The sequence below is a fragment of the Lynx canadensis genome, chromosome B2 (assembly GCF_007474595.2).
Source record: "Lynx canadensis isolate LIC74 chromosome B2, mLynCan4.pri.v2, whole genome shotgun sequence".
In the NCBI taxonomy this organism is placed as follows: Eukaryota; Metazoa; Chordata; class Mammalia; order Carnivora; family Felidae; genus Lynx; species Lynx canadensis.
In genome coordinates, this window is record NC_044307.1 from 80,954,441 (window position 1) to 80,972,516 (window position 18,076).

Sequence of the window (18,076 nt, forward strand, 5' to 3'; positions counted from 1 at the left end):
ATGATCATACTACCAAAACAATACAGATGCCATACAACCCCTATCAAAATTCCAATGGTACTTTTAACCAAAATAGAACAAATAATGCTAAAATTTGTGTGGAACCACAAAAGACCCCCCCAAAAGCCAAAGCAATCTTGAAAAAGAAGAAAGCTGGAGGCATCAGACTCCCTTATTTCAAATTATATCACAAAGCTAAAGTAATTAAAACAGCATGATATGGGCATAAAGACACACAGATCAATGAACAGAAGAGAGAGCCCAGAAATAAACCCACAAATATGTCGCCCATTAATTTATAACAAAGGAACCAAGAATACACAATAAGGAAAGGACAATCTCAATTATTGGTGCTGGGGAATCTGGACAGCCACATATACAAGAATGAAACTGCACCGCTGTCTTATACCATATACAAAAATTCAAAATAGATTAAAGCCTTGAATAAAAGACCTAAGCCACAAAACTCCTAGAAGAAAACATAAATGGTAAGCTCCTTAACATACGTCTTGGTGATGACTTTTTAAACATGACACCAAAAGCAAAAACAAACAAGTAGGAGTACATCAAACTAAAAAGCTTTAGCACAGCAAGGAAACCCATCAACAAAATGAAAAGACAATCTACTACTGAATGGGAGAAAATACCTGTAAGTCATTTATCTGATAAGGGGCTAATATCCAAAATATATAAATAACTCATACATCTCAATAGCAAAATTATATACAAACCCATTAAAAACTGGGCAGGGGATCTGAATACACATTTTTCCAAAGACTTTTTAAAAAAAATTTTTTTAATGTTTATTTTTCAGAGAGGGAGAGGGAGAGAGACAGAGAGAGAACGAGTGGAGGGAGGGGCAAAGAGAGAGGGAGACACAGAATCTGAAGCAGGTTCCAGGCTCTGAGATGTCAGCACAGAGCCCAATGCACAGCTTGAACGGATGTTTAATTGACTGAGCCACCTAGGTGCCCTTTCAAAGACTTTTAGATACTCAACAGGTACATGAAAAGATGCTCATCCTCATTAATTATCAGGAAAATACAAATCAAAACCACAACAGGCTATCACCTCACTCCTGTTAGAATGGCTATTATCAGTAAGAAATAACAAGTGCTCACAAGCATGTGGAGAAAAGGGAACCCTTGTGTACTACTGGTGAGAATGTAAATTTGTGCAACTACTATGGAAAACAGTACAGAAGCTCCTCAAAAAATTAAAAATGGAACTACCATATGATCCAGCAATTCCACTTCTGAGTATTTATCCTAAGAAAATGAAATCACTAACTTGAAAGATAATGCACCACCATGTTCACTACAGGATTGTTTGTTATAGCCAAGATATGGAAACAACCTAATTGTCTTTCCACAGATGAACGGATAAAGAAATTGTAGTGTATATACACACACAATGGAATATTATTTAGCCATAGAAAAGAATGAAATCTTGCTATCTGTGACAACATGGATGGACTTCAAAGGCATTATGCAAGTGAAATAAATCAGAGCAAGACAAATATCATACGATCTCTTTTATATGTGGGATAAAAGACCAAGCTTATAGATACAAAGAACAGACTGGAGATTGAGGGAGCTGGGGAAAGAAATGGGTGAAATGTTTGTTTTCAGGTTTTTTTTAATTTTTTAAAATGTTTTTATTTATTTTTGAGAGAGAGAGAGCAGGGGAGGGGCAGAGAGAGAGGGAGACACAGAATCTGAAGTAGGCCCCAGGCTCTTAGCTATCAGCAAAGAATCCAATGCAGGGCTCGAACTTGTGAACCGCAAGATCATGACAAGAGCCGAAGTCAGATGCTTAACCGACTGAGCCACCCAGGAACCCCTCTTTTTTTTTTTTTTTAGTCTAAATAGGTGAAATAAAAATATAAGATCAAAACAATCCATAAACAACTTCATTGCCTACCACAAAGTCCAAAATTCTTTATTTTCTTTTTAAATGTTTATTTTGTTTTTGAGAGAGAGAGAGACAGAGAGGGAGGGAGGGAGGTAATGAGCACGAGCAAGTACAGCAGGAGAGGGGCAGAGAGAGAGGGAGACAGAGTCCAAAGCAGGCTCTGCACACTCAGCACAGAACATGATGCGGGGCTTGATCTCATGAACTGTGAGATCATGACTTAAGCCGAAGTCAGACGCTTAACTGAATGAGCCACCCAGGCGGCCCAGTCCAAAAGTCTTTAAAGAAATACAGTTGACCCTTGAACAACAAAGGACAAGGATGCCAGCTCCTCCTCCAATCAGTCAAAAATCCACATATAACTTTTGACTCCTCAAAAACGTAACTACTAACAGCCTACTGTTGACCAGAAGCCTTATGAATAACAATTAACATGTTATGTATATTGCGTATTATATGCCATATTCTTAAAGTTAAAGACATTTATATGGAAAATGCATTTACAGTACTGTACAAATATTTATTGGAAAAAATCCACATGTAAGTGGACCCATGCAGCTCAAACCCATGTTATTCAATATCCAAGGAGCAACTAACAAAAATGCAGCAATAAGCACTAATTCAAAATTCACAGCACGCAATCAAAATTACTTGACACACAAAGAAAACATGACTCATAACCAGGAGAAAAAACTCAACAGAACAGCCCCAGAAGTCATAGATGATGAAATTAGCAAAGATGTTAAAACAGATATTATAAAAAAAGCAGAAGCACTTAAGATAAATTGTGAACACGAGAGAACTAGAATATATTTAACAGTCATACACCTTCGTACTAATGTTAAAAGATATATTTAGAAAGAAAGAATATTTTTAACCAAAAATAAAAGAGTAGACTGTTTTAGACTCACCTTTCCTCACTCTATTAGTACCCTTAAGAAATGACTCAGTATGAAAGTGAATCCTAAATAAAAACCTGTATTTAGAATGAGCTGTGAGCATGTACTCTAAATATTTAAATTTTAGGGGTGCCTGGGTGGCTCAGTTAAGCATCTAACTTTGGTTCTATGAGTTTGAGCCCTGAGTCAGGCACTCTGCTGTCAGCACAGAGCCTGCTTCAGATCTTCTGTCCCCTTGTCTCTCTCCTCCTCCCCAGCTCACACGCACATTCTCTCTCTCTCTCAAAAATAAATATTAAATGAATAAATATTTAATTTTTTTTTTTTAGAGTTCCTGTGTCTCTGAAGCAGGCTCCAGGCTCCAAGCTGTCAGCAGAGCCTAACGTAGGGCTCCAACTCATGAACTGTGAGAACATGACTTGAGCCGAAGTCAGACACTCAACCAACTGAGCCACGCAGGTGCCCCTAAATAAATATTTAAATTTTAGCTGAAAGATATATAGAAGCACAGATATATAGATTCAAGGCTTTACAATCAGAGGATCAGATCCAAAGTCTAGTTTAACCACTTTGTAACTTTAAGATATTGAGCACATTACTTAACCTTTATGAGCACTGATTTCTGCAAGCATAGAATGAGGATAGTCTTTTTTTTGTAATGCAGTGGTGTTGTGAGGCTTTAAATGCAAATATTTAATATAGGAGTTATCTCCCAGTAGGAATTCATATCGCAATGGTGAGTTTTAAAATATAAAATATATATAAAATAAAATATATATTTTAAAATATGTATTTAAAATATACATAAATTAAAATATATACAAGTAAGGGGCGCCTGGGTGGCGCAGTCGGTTAAGCGTCCGACTTCAGCCAGGTCACGATCTCGCGGTCTGTGAGTTCGAGCCCCGCGTCGGGCTCTGGGCTGATGGCTCAGAGCCTGGAGCCTGTTTCCGATTCTGTGTCTCCCTCTCTCTCTGCCCCTCCCCTGTTCATGCTCTGTCTCTCTTTGTCCCAAAAATAAATAAACGTTGAAAAAAAAATTAAAATATATACAAGTAAATACTTTATATACCTTATACTTTATATATGAAAGTAAACATAAAAGTAAAGTACTTTATATATATACATATATATATACATATACATATATGTATGTATATAAAATAATGTACAACTCCACTAAATACCTCTAACAATTAATTTGAATGAATGAGTAAAGAATTTCAAATCCAAACGATGGGCTTGAATTCAGAAGTAACAAATCAAACCAACAATAAAATCATTTTCTTGCCTAGCCTAAGAAAGTAAACTATTTGACCCACAGCCATGGATACACTGTTTATAGAGATAGAACAAAGGAGTCTCATTTCTTTATCCCTAAGGAATGACTTTGTAACCAGTTACAAAAAGGCTTTGGAAATAACAGATAACAATCATAGTGACAGACACAACCCAAGAGCCTTTTAATCTTCTCTAAGGGCATATGCTCATCACTACACAGAAAACTGCGCCACAAAACGAGAGAAGTTTCCATGTTATCTGCAGAACTTCTACCACTTTCTATATGAAATTAATAAAGACATACTAACGATAAATCTAGACTTCTATTCTCCCATTTAAAATGCTCAATTTCTTGGGTTGCATGGGTGGCTCAAGTCAGTTAAGCATCCAACTCTTGATTTTGGCTCAGGTCATGACCCCAGGCTCATGGGCTCAAGCCCCAAATCAAACTCCATGCTGACACTGAGGAGCCTGCTTGGGATTGCCTCTCTCCTTCTCTCTCTGCTCCTCCCCTTGACAGACTCAAGCGTGTGTATATGTGCATGCCCACTCTCTCTCTCTTTCAAAGTAAATAAATATTTTTTAAAGATAAAAAGTAAAATAAAACAAAATAAATTTTATTTTAAAAATAAAATAATTCTCAGGAGCGCTTGGGTGGCTCAGCTAGTTGAGCATCCGACTCAGCTCAGGTCATGACCTCATGGTTTATGAATTCGAGGCCCGCGTCAGGCTTTGTGCTGACAATTCAGGGCCTAGAGCCCGGAGCCTGCTTTGGATTCTGTGTCTCCCTCGCTCTCTGCCCCTGCCCCGCTTATTCTCTCTCTCTCTTTCTCTCAAAAATAAATAAAAACATAAAATAAAATAAAAACATAAAATAAAATAAAATAAATAAAATAAATAAAATAAATAAAATAAAATAAATAAATAAAATAAAATAAAATAAAATACTCAATTTCTTAATTACTTAGTTTGTTTTTAAGCCAAGAAAAATACAACCAGCTTTAGATGCAAATGATTTACCATTATAGCTGATCACATACAATATAAACTATCAAACTCACTAACCAATTTCTTTGTTACTGTTGCTTTGCTTAGGATCATCAATTCTGAATTATTTTACATCAGCTTCATTTTACTTTCTAAAACAAAGATTTTCAAGTTTTGTTAATAACTATTACATTAATAAAAAAATTGCAGACATTACATTACAAATGTATTACTACCTATATATGGACACTATACGCACAATACTATGTATCTGATACACATCCAAACACACATACCTGCCTTGGAGTAGGAGTTGATTTTATTGTTGAGTCTCTGCATAAGCAATAATACTGCTTCCAGCTTGTTGACAATCTCCATCGTGATACCTTTACCACCATCTCCAAGACACTTGGGTTTGTAAGTCAGAAGGAAATGACTCCAGGCTCGCAGCACTACTTCTGCGTCGTCAGCACTGATAAGGAGGCTGTCTCTTAAAAGTGCCCTTACAGTGCCTTCCACCTTTTCTAGCAGCTGCCTCCATGGCCGTATAAGATCAACCTGCAATTTCCAGAGCACAAAAACTCATCATAGCCACTGGCCAGAGTCAAATGAACACTCCTTTAAATTAAAAAAAGTGGCCGGGGGGTTGGGGTAGGGGATGCTTGGCTGGCTCTGTTGGTACAGCATGTGACTCTGGATCTTGGGGTCATGAGTTCGAGTCCCACATTGGGTACAGAGATTACTTAAAAAAAGAATAATCCTATTTGTACTCACCAACACAAAAGACCATCAATCAGACCATGGCATTACAGATGTTTTGCCTGAAAATGTGAAGGCAGACCATTTACCTGCTCAAATCCACCTAGAAGCTCCGTAGTGTCCATTGCACTGTTCATAGCCATGATCTTTAACGTGTGACCAGTAAGGTGTGCCAGGAGCTGCACCAGGCTGGTCTTGCCCACAGAGGCTGGCCCCACAAGGATGACCATCCAGCTCATCTGCACACACTTCATAACTGACTCCAGAGACTGTAATGATTGGTGCAGGAGTGACAGTGGATGGCGAGACAGGAGAGGAGCGTAACTGCCACGGGAGAGGACTGAGTAGCCCAGCTGAAAAACACATGCCAGTGAGGTTTTACAAGCCTAGTAGTGGGAGCAGAGGAAATCATAGAAAATTATAAAAGAATAGAGGATTATCCTGCTTGCCTCACCTGAACATCATAGGGAGTGATGTGAAATAGTCTGGTTCCCATGTATGGGCTGGAATTTGAACTAAACACATTCTTGAATACAGCAATGACCTAAATGAAGATGATAATACAGTCAAAACACAAATGATTTCACCAAATTCTGAGCCAAACCTTCTAGAAGACATGAACAGCAACAGAGGTCATAAAACTGAGTGAAGACTAGTCACAATTTTCCTATCATTTTGATTTTTCTCTTATAAAAAGGATAGATAACATTTATTTAAATCTTGAAATGAAAGTAAACTGGAAGTCAAACAAAGAGTAGTCACCTAACCTCAAACTATTTGGGATTCCCGTGAGAATGCCCCATAAATTAAAGCCATGGACACTATTGCAAATCTACAGATGAAAAATGAATCTGCTTTCATCATTCAAGATACCACCTAAAAAGAAGTAGAAGAGAATAACAGTCTGAAGATTATGAAGAAAAATGACCATTTCTTAAGCCTCTACTAATGTACTATTATAGTGGGTGCTTTCAACAAGTTATTTCTGATCCTCATACCCTTGCAAAATAGGTATCATTTCTGCTTTACAGATATGGATAATGGGATTCATGAGAGTAACAGGATTTGCTCATGGTAATTGTTTTTAAATCTTGAGGTGACAGGGCGTCTGGGTGGCTCAGTCATTTAAGCACCCGACTCTGGCTCAGGTCATGATCTCATGGTTTGTGGGTTGGAGCTCCGCAGCAGGCTCTGTGCTGACAGCTCAGAGCCTGGAGCCTGCTTCAGATTCTATCTCCCTCTCTGCCTCTCTCTCCTGGCTCACATTCTGTCTCTCTCTCTCAAAAATAAAGAAATATTTAAAAAAAAAAAAAAATCTTGGAAGCCAGTTTCATCCCAAAACACCATTTTAGGTTTATAAATATTTACATAGAATGACACTCAAAGTTATCTCTCTGATTATTTACATTCATTTATCCCTCCCTTACGAGAAATATGATTAGAAAACTTTCCATTAACCTTACTTCTTTGCTGGGGTTCTTCTTTTTTAAATTTTTTTTAATGTTTATCTTGGTGAGAGAGAGAGAGAGAGAGAGAGAAAGAGAGAGAGAGAGACACACACAGACACACACACACACACACACACACACACACACACACACACACAGAGTGCGAATGGGGGAGGGGTAGGGAGAGAGGGAGACACAGAATCTGAAGCAGGCTCCAGGCTCTGAGCTGTCAGCACAGAGCCCCAAGAGGGGCTCAAACTCACAAACCACAAGATCATGACCTGAGCTGAAGTCGGATGCTTAACTGAGCCACTCATGTGCCCCTTTGCTGGGTTTCTTCTAAAGAGGAGTTGGGGCAGGAGGGAAAGTTATGAGTGTGTAAAATACACTAATTTAGCCCAGAGCAGCAGGAAAAATTCCCGCCATCCAAAATATGTATACAAAGCTGCATGCTTCTAACAAAGCAGCAATACTCATATTAATCATCATACACTGGACTAAAGTCAGAAAATAAAAATAACAATTATAAAATAACTCATAAAAATAGAATGTACAGTATAGTGACTATAGTTAATATAATACTGTATTACATGGAGTACCTAGGTAGCTCAGTTGGTTAAGCATCCAACTTCGGCTCAGGTCATGATCTCACTGCTCATGAGTTCGAGCCCTCATTGGGCTCTGTGCTAACAGCTCAGAGCCTACAGCCTGCTTCAGATTCTGTGTCTCCCTCTCTCTCTGCGTCCCCCACGTCCCCCTCATGCTCGCTCTCTCTCAAAAATAAATAAAAAATAAATAAACATAGGGGCACTTGGGTGGCTCAGTCAAATATCTGACTCTTGATTTTAGCTCAGGTCATGATCTCATGGTTAGTGGGTTCAAGCCCCGCATCAGGCTCTGCACTGACTACACGGAGCATGCTTGGCATTTTTTCTCTCACTCTCTCTTTGCTTCTCCCCTGCTATTTCTCTCTCTCTCTCTCTTAAAAATAATAAACTTGGGGCGCCTGGGTGGCGCAGTCGGTTAAGCGTCCGACTTCAGCCAGGTCACGATCTCGCGGTCCGTGAGTTCGAGCCCCGCGTCGGGCTCTGTGCTGACTGCTCAGAGCCTGGAGCCTGTTTCCGATTCTGTGTCTCCCTCTCTCTCTGCCCCTCCCCCGTTCATGCTCTGTCTCTCTCTGTCCCAAAAATAAATAAACGTTGAAAAAAAAAATTAAAAAAAAAAAATAATAAACTTTAAAACAAGTTTAAAAAAATTTTAAATAATAATACCATATTATGTATTTGAAAACTGCTAAAGAAACAGATTTAAAAAGTTGTCATCAAAAGAGAAAAAGTCTTGGGGCGCCTGGGTGGCTCAGTCAGTTAAGTAGTGTCCAACTCTTGATTTCAGCTCAGGTCATGATCTCACCGTCAGGCTTAGCACTGGGCTTGAAGCCTGCTTAAGATTCTCTTACTCCTTCTCCCTTTGCCCCTCTCCTGCTAGTGTGCATGCATGCATACTCTCTCTCTTAAAAATATCACTAAATAAATAATAAATAAGTAGATAGATAAAGACTTTTGTAGCTGCGTAAGGTGACAGATGTTACCTAGCCTTATTGTAGTCATCATTTCACAATGCACCCAAATACTGAATCATTGTGTTGTACACCTGAAACTAATGTTATATGTCAATTATACCTCAACTAAATAAATTAATAAAAGAGTTTCAGAAACATTAGGAAAAACTGTAAAGATAAAGTCATTATCAGTACCAAACATTGACTACGAGTCAAAAAGCAGCATAGGAGAAAGTGCTCCTGTCACATATTCCTGGGTCCAGGTGATTTCTGAGCTTTTATTTCCCTCCAAGGCAGAATATAATCTCAACTCCCTGAGTCTACCAAAATTAAAATTAAAAATGCTTTCACAATGTAGTTGGTTTAGTTTTATAAAGTCAGACTCAATTTACTCAAATTCTTCCAGCTTTTACAAGTCTTTCTCCTATTATTATTTTTCACTTTTTCAGGTGTGTGAATGACAATAACTGAATTAGAGAAGTGATGGAAATCTTCCACACTCTACAGTAACATACTATCTGAATAACATCAATTACCCAAAAACTGGCCAGTGTCTGGCCACAATAGATATACTATAATTTAGTTAATGAATGAAGAAAATAAAATACCAGCTAATAGTATATGAATTATATATAACAGAGTTGTAAAAAAAAAAAAAAAAATACTGGGTGAATATTTTGTCTTAATATACTGACCAAAAGCCACTTGCACATAATGAATGAGTTAACATTTAGCTACAATTGCGATGTAGAAGTGCTGGCTCTACTATTTACTATAGGTGATACCCCATGACTAAGAGCATTGGATCCTCACTATTCAGAGGTCATGATAGTGCCTCCTACCTGCAGCTATTATGAGTATCTTGTGAGATCAGACTTTAAATACCACAAGGCAAAATGAACACATTATTAGTTTATTAGGCTAGGAATTCTAGTGTTATTTTCCATTTACGAAGGGATATTTTTATTGCCGATGAGATACAGAATACCCTTATAGATCTAATTATATTTTCTAGATAAAATACTTTGTAATTCAAAGTTTATTTAAAAACAGAAAACCCTCCTTCTCTACTTGAGTATCACCTATCTCCTCCTGTTTCTCTCCTTTATGCCTAGAAAGATGAAGACCTAATTCTTTTTTTTTTAATTTATTGTCAAATTGTCTTCCATACAACACCCAGTGCTCATCCCAACAAGTGCCCTCCTCAATGCCCATCACCCACTTACCCCTCTCCCCCACCCCTCAAGGACCTAGTTCTTTATTACTGGAGGGCAATATTGCTTTAACAAGGTTTGCAATATTTGGAATTCAGATGGATAAGCAAATTGTGTACTCAAAAGCAAACTAATACATCACGGAGAAACTTAGAAAGGTGCACTTTGAGACTTTGAAGTCAATGAACATTTAGTCTGTTTAACTTTTAAATTCTAAGCAGCTTTGGGGTGCCTGGGTGGCTCAGTGAGTTAAGCAGCCGACTTCAGCCCAGGTCATGATCTCACAGTTCGTGAATTAGAGCCCCACGTCGGGCTCTGTGCTGACAGCTCAGAGCCTGGGGGCTGTTTCAGATTCTGTGTCTCCCTCTCTCTCTGCCCTTCCCCTGCTTGCATGCACTCTCTCTCTCTCTCTCAAAAATAAACATTTAAAAATTAATTAATTAATTAATTCTAAGCAGCTTTACCATGTTGAATGTTATGAGTGAGTATGCCCTTTCTCCTAGGAAGAAATCAACTTTCAGATGGAAAGAAACCCAAAGAATAGTATAAAACTCACCTTTTCCTTGTCTTCCTTGGTTCTCATTCTTTCACCATAGACCAAAAACACATGCTGACCAGGATCATAACACCCGGGGGACTGGTCAACTAGCATCAACTGACACCAGCGGAAAAGGTCCCGAAGGTTGAATTCCCAGGGTCCTCCTTTTTGCCCCCATTTCTTTTCAACAGTCACTTCGTGATCAATCTAAAAAGAAAACACTATTATTGGGAAACATGTCCCACTGGTAGGCACTGTATTAAGTACTATAATGCATGCATAATCTGAAACAGAAATTAGCAGGTTTGATACAAATGTCTCCTTCACCCAACCCAGACATCTAAACCAGAAATATTCTCTGAGCATTAACCTGATATACAAAATAGATCTGAATTACTATAATCCTCAGATGATTAGTTTATTCCACTAGAAACTGGGACAATTCAATGTGCTTTATTTTTAAAAACACTGGTAAATGTGATAGTGTCCCACGATGAAATGATAGTTCAATTACAGCCATCAAAACAAAGAACAGTTAATACAAGTAGGTACTTACTTGGTTGTTGAAAGCAACCATCTTCTTAACAATATTTTTGTCAATGGCTGGAAACAGAGTACTGGCAATGAATTCCATGTCAACTACTGTAAGGGGATCCACAAAGACCTATAGAATCCAAAAATAACAAGAAGAAACGCTACAGCATCTCTTCACCAAACACCAGAAATGACTACCACCTATGATGCAAAGTTTTTATTTAACACCAAGGTATCAAACCTCATTTTATATATAAAAATTCAGTTACAGAAATCTTTTTTTGCATTTTAACATACAGAATCACATAAAATATTTTAAACATTTTACACAGAGGTGTTGGTAGTTTTGTTAGCTCCACTCTACTGAATTAAAGAAAAAAAGATAACATACCACTTTTTCAAAGTATATTTTTTAAGTATATTTGTTTTTTTTTTTAATTTCCTATCATTATGTAATAATGCCCTCAGAACTCTAGATGGTAGGGCATATGAGCAGTTACTTCAAAATCCCTTCAACTTTTCAATATATTTGATATTTTTCATAATAAATTATTCTGAAAAGATACTCTAACTCTTAATTGTCAACAGAAAAGGACATTAAAGAAAGCTAACATCTAGGGCCATTTCCAAACCTCTAGACTAGTCAAAATTTGGCAAATAAATGTTAAAACAAGTAAGCATACATACACACAACTCCTATCTCTGTAAATGAGAATAAAGGCAGTAAGAAAAGACACCAAATGTTAATAATGATTGACCCTTATATGGAGAATACTGGATTTTATTTTTCCCTTTTCTTTAACTACAATGCATTATTTTCATCATTAAAAATTCTCAATGTTTTGGGGTGCCTGGGTGGCTCAGTCAGTTAAGCTTCTGACTTTGGCTCAGGTCATGAATGACCTCACGGTTTGTGGGTTCGAGCCCCATACTGGGCCCTGCACTGACAGTTCAGAGCCTAGATCCTGCTTCGGATTCTGTGTCTTCCCTCTCTCTGTCCCTCCCCCGCTCGCACTGTCTCTGTCTCTCAAAAATAAATAAATATTAAAAAAAAAAATGTAAAAACTTCAATGTTTTCATACATCACACAGATACCTAGAAAGGTCAAATACTGGCCTTTATCCTGAGCACAGTAATAGAAATCTTAGAGAATGGTGACCTTACTCTCCACTAACTGATAACACATCAGATCCTCTAGGACTTAAAACAAAGGGACTCACAGCAGGAGGGAAGTGATGATGGGAACTGGATGCATTAGTATTTGTCATATAAAGACATGGAATTGAGAAATACATCATTAAACTGAAGCTCTCTCATTCTTATAATGAGCATCCTAATAGCTACGTGCCAGCAGTCTTATCACCCCCAACACTCCACCTTTGGTCTCCATGGCAACAGCAAATCTTACCTGAGTGAATCTGTTAAGGAAAGATCTTGGCAAGCCCTTCCTCCCACCTCCTTGTCTAAAGGGATTCTGACACCCAAAAATCTTCGTCTTTTCATGCTGTACTTGAAAGCTCATTCCTAACTCAGGAACATAAATTTCTCCTCGGTGGTCAAAACAAGCATTGAGTCCTTCCAATACAGACTGAGAAGCCAGGTTGAGCTATTTGAAGAAAGTGCACACATTTATTACATACACTGTATAACTATAACAAAAAGCAGAGGAATAATAGGCACAAAAGTAGAGTGTTATCTTCAGGAGGAGGAAGCCAAGTATATTCATCTTATTATTTCATATATATGTGGTAGAGACATCTGAAGGATATAAATTGACAGTAACTTAAGTAAATTGAATACTCAGACTGAATTTTTAAAAAAGCAGTTAAAGTCTTCTCTAAAATTACACTGTATCCACTGTATTCACCTATATGGACCCACCCCGTAAATCACAGCTTTCAAAAAAAACCATGCCAACACACAGATCTCACTTTTGCACTCTGAGATCTTTAAAGATGAAGACAGCTCTCTACATATTTAAAAAAGTATCTTTCCCAGAACAAATACTGACTGAAATCTCCAAACGGGCTTCAAAGTCATGATATAAACCACATTAATGGATAGACATAACTAACTTTCACTAAGAGTTTTGTGAACAAGAACAAATACAAGGAGTTTCTATGCCAAAAATGAAAATAGCTGAATGGAGGTCTTCAGATGCTGACTTCAGAGCTCAGGGATGTGAAGTGTGATAGTTTTTAGGTAACATGGACAAATTCAACTGGGAAAATGTGAAATCAATAAAATGCAAATGGACCCAAAAAACCCAGACTATATTATACCAGAATTTAAAGTATCATGTTTATAGAAGCACTCAAAAGCACAAATTCCACTGAATATTCCCAAACAGGTCAAGTTCTAAAAGCTGCTCTTAAATGGGACTGCAGTCAAGAACGCCTTGGGTACCTAGATGCATTTCCACCCAGTAGGAAAATGGTCTCAAGCCTTAAGCTTTAAAACTAGGGATTTTTTCTTTTCTGGCTAAAGAATTTAATACTATCAGACATCTTCTTCCAAAAACTGAGGTGGGTGGGTGGTCCACATGACAGCTCCTTCTCCTTAATATCTCCTCCATGGTAAGTAAGAAGCAGCTCAGCTGAAAAGAAATACCACAGTCTGCCCTCCAGCTTCAGATTCCAAAGGAATCTTGTGACCAGACACACTGGCCCACAGCCTTAAATTTTTTATTTTTGTGCATCACTTTTCTCTATCTCCAGTGCCTGTTGGTCACTAAGATCCAGCATTTATCACAGGTATCATGAGGGGCTCCATTCTTCTACTCATTCATTTATCTAACATACACATGTACCACTGACCGTTTTCTCACCATTTTTTTGTATGTCTCTTAAGACAACTTAAGAGACATGGGTGCCTGGGTGGCTCAGTCAGTTAAGGGTCCAACTTTGGCTCAGGTCAAGATCTCATGGTTCATAAGTTTGAGCCCCAAGTCAGGCTCTGTACTGACAGCTCTGAGCCTACTTCCAATTCTGTCTCCTGTCTCTCTCTGCCCCTTCCTCACTCACTCTTGCTCACTGTCTCAAAAATAAACATTACCAAAAAAAAAAAAAAAAAAGACAACTTAAGAGATAGTTTTTCTCTAGTAGCTGGCTTACAAAAGCCAGGGTTTGTAGCTTGTATACACAGGGGCCTCTACATGTGCTTTGTGATAAGTGACTTTTCTCATTCTTAAAAGAGACCATGAAGGATTTTTCTTCATTAGAGAATCTGTCTTTACTAGCAAAAAAGCATGACAACTCACTGAGATATGCCCTAGAAACAAGAAAAGTATGACTACTCTTCCCATTGTGACCCTATCCTTGGAACAACAAACCTCTCACCTCATCCAACACAACCCAATGGCCTGCCTTCAGAGCCGCCAGCAAAGGGCCATCCCGCCAGGCAAACTCTCCTCCCTTGCCACCTTCAACAGGTAGATCTGCTCCAAACAGGTCTGTGATGTCCTTTAAGAGGGGGTAGAAAGGAGGAAAACATTACATTAAAAAATTTACTAGATCCCAAGACCTTAAGTCTAACCTGATAAATTCTTGAGCCTTATGCTACTTTTCCTTTTTATACCCACCACAACAGAACTAATCAACCTAGCACTCTGTACCAGGAGCCCAGACATGCCCTCAAAAACCTTTTTGTCACAATACTGCAAGTATCAATCGATTGGAGTTGGAGCTCTATATCAGCAGTTCTCAACTGTGGCTATACTTGGAAATTAATTAGTGAGCTTTAAAGACAAAAAACAAAACAAAGACCAATAACAACATCCAGGGAGTCTCATTTGTCACCTCTTGTCCCATTATTTCCTAAGACTGTTTAAAGGCCATTTTATTTCTACTAATTTTTCCCTTTTAGAAATGACAAAAAACAAGGTTATAATATATACTGAATTGGGTAACTATCTCTCAAAAGACAACTAGAATAAAGCATCTAGAGGGGAACAAGATTACAGATATCAGCTATTAACGAACCTAAAAGCAGACTTAATTTGAAGGTCATGTTGGTGTGGTCTTTACCACCATGAAATATCTGAGGTACTGAAAATGTCCTAACTATTTCTGAATAAGAAACTCTATAAACAGATAAAAACATTACTCCCTACACTCATCCTCATCAGCTGTAGAATGACTAAGCTTACCGTCTGTTCTGACAAGTTGATTCGAACAAGGATGTTGCCTGAAGCCTTTGCTAATGCTGTCACCAAACTTGTCTTGCCCACACCAGGAGAGCCCTCCAGGAGAATGGGTTTATTCAATTTTGTAGCTCTTAAGAGCCTCTGGGCATTCATAGCAGTGGTGCCTGCACTGAGTGCATAGTCAGCAATATTATTCCTGTGAAGGACAGGTCCTTAAGTAGAGAAAAGAAAAGCCACATAGAAAATGAATATCAGCAAATCATATATACATGTCAAGCCAAGATTTTAAGAACCTACCAAGCAGACTTTCAGTCAGTGAAGTACCATCTGTGATGAAAATGCTTAACCCTATTTCAACACTTCACCACTTTTAGATTCATCAACTGCTTTAAAGCAATAGCCAGCAGCACACGTTCTTCAACTGTGCCTACTACTCAGATCTCTCCAGCTCTTACACCTATGCATATACTTAGGTCTATGCATACATACATAGGTCTTACTGCAAGCACACTCTTCCTTTCACAACCTACACCTGGAATTACTTCAAGTACTTGTACGATTTACCTTTATAAATTGGTATCTTCCTAAAAATCAAGTGTATGCTAGGTGTATTGGCCACATGGTTCCATATAGGCAATTTCATCCAATGTTTTTAGGTCACCAAGACAATTCAGGATGCATCTTTAACCCATAATGTAACTATAATGCAGGCTAATAACAGTTTTATAGGGCTTAACATCTGTACTACTATGTCTCCTGGAATAAACTTTTCATATACCAATTTGGAGGGCTAGGAAAACATCTATTACACCTCAGCTATGGAAGCAGAAGCAAGGACCATTTCAGTCCCATGCCACTAACATATAGCTCCTACATGAGAATTAAATACTATGACAATGACTCAGGGAACTTAAATCATTGATGCACCACCAGGGATGAAGAGTAGTACTGAAGAGGGAGAGAGAAAAGGGCTATACTCCATTCGGTCAGGTACCTGGGCTGATTTTGTTCACCAATGAACCCCCAGTAACTGCCACTCTATGCATTTCAGACACTCAACAATTATTAATGTAGGGAGGGAGGAAGGGACAAGAAACAGATGACCCTGCTAGACAAGCAACAATCTTATTCATTCATCCATTCACTCCATCAACAGACATTTTCTGAATGCCTGGGATTGCTCATGTCAGGTGCCAGGGAGAGGAAGATGAGTGACCCAAGTCCTCAACAGTTCACAAAACTGTTTTTGTAAGCAGGGATGAGGGTCATCCTCATGATGATACACCCTGGGCTGAATTATCACTATAGGAAAGCTCTTAAGCACCAAATAAAAAATAAATGCATTTTATAAGACATTTTATTCATAGATTAAAAACTATACTTTCCCCTATTTTTACGTGCCAGTTATGTATTTTTAATCATTCATGCAATTATGATTGGTTATGCCAAGTCAGATTCTAATTCAGATAACTAGTTTGAAAATAATCAGAAGTAGGATACACTAAAAGTCACAACAAAAGTGAAGTACCCATGATCTACAAGAAGAGAACCTTCATTTATTTAAAATCATTCTTACCCCTTGGTATAAAAAATGGATGAATTCCCCAAAGGTTATCTATTCCAGTAAATTCTTTGGCCTTGAGTCTGTCATAAATCTTCAATTCATTTTTCTGACACTCTGTAAGTCTCACTATTTTGGAAAGTTTCTTGATTAGGAATTTCAGACATTCTTTGCGAGCCAAGAGAGCTGTACCAAACCCTGAGGAAGTTACCCCTAAAATAGAGAGGATCAGACCATCAAACAACAGTTTGACACCAAGCTTCCCAAATATGTACACATCAGGAGCTCTTGGGCAGTTTCCAGGGGAAATTAAACCTTAGCTGAAGCATACCCAAAATATGATTGCTAGTGTAAACAGTCCAAAGGCAAAAGGTCTGCCCCTCCCATCCCAATAATTTACAGATTAGCAGCAGCTTATTCAGTAAAGCACCATGTACTCCATGATAAGTCAGTCTGGAGGAAGGAGTAATTAATGTGGTACTAGTGATCATTTTGGTTTATATCTCTAATCTTCACTGTTGAAAAAACAGAACTTAGTGAAATTTAAGAAATTGTAGTACACTTAAAAAAAACTAAAGGATTCAGGCCCATTCAATATAAATGACTATTCATGTTAAGAATTACCCAGTCCTCAGTCCTTTAGGAGCAAGGACATTTCCAACAATCTTCTTTTTCTTCATAATCACTTATCACTTCATATTTACCAGTTACCCTGGACTATAATCAATGTGAAGCTTCAGCCTATCTTTTACATCAACCACCTCTCAAAAAGAGTAAAAAGAAAAGAAAATCTATTCTGGGTCTTGGAAATGCTAGAGTTAAGTGATTTTACAAAGTATCTGAGTCAGAGGTCAGAGGTTTGGGCTTATTCCATTTCTTTCTCCCCACTACCCTAACCTCCTTGTCCCCACACCAGCTAACAGACAACATACCTGAACCTATTCCATCTATGTACACCAGGCATGCAGCATGGACAAAAGATGTCACAGTGGAGATGGTCTCTGGCCGTTTCAAAGCAGCTTCCTCCCCCATTGTGTTCATGAAGTTAACCCAGGACAGGATATCTCTGATACTGACCACACACCTTCGGCCAAATTCCTGGTGGGTCAGCCATTCAATGAAATCCAGCATCACCTCAGCTATGTCAGCCCCTAAGACACAAGGAAGTAAAAAGCAATTTGGAACTGGTTGTAATAAAACACTACAAAATAGGGGTTTGTAATGGAGGGCCCAGAAATG

The 18,076-nt window shown here is 38.2% G+C and overlaps 1 protein-coding gene across 1 annotated transcript in view; it reads right to left on the reverse strand.

Moving 5' to 3' along the window:
• MDN1 (midasin AAA ATPase 1) overlaps positions 1 to 18,076 on the reverse strand; it is a 175,975-nt gene that overhangs the window by 75,722 nt on the left and 82,177 nt on the right. The window contains 10 exon segments of the mRNA XM_030315968.1: positions 5,378 to 5,639; positions 5,930 to 6,193; positions 6,295 to 6,384; positions 10,617 to 10,805; positions 11,155 to 11,262; positions 12,541 to 12,738; positions 14,471 to 14,593; positions 15,280 to 15,488; positions 16,853 to 17,050; positions 17,770 to 17,988. Coding sequence (XP_030171828.1) covers positions 5,378 to 5,639; positions 5,930 to 6,193; positions 6,295 to 6,384; positions 10,617 to 10,805; positions 11,155 to 11,262; positions 12,541 to 12,738; positions 14,471 to 14,593; positions 15,280 to 15,488; positions 16,853 to 17,050; positions 17,770 to 17,988 — 1,860 coding nt within the window.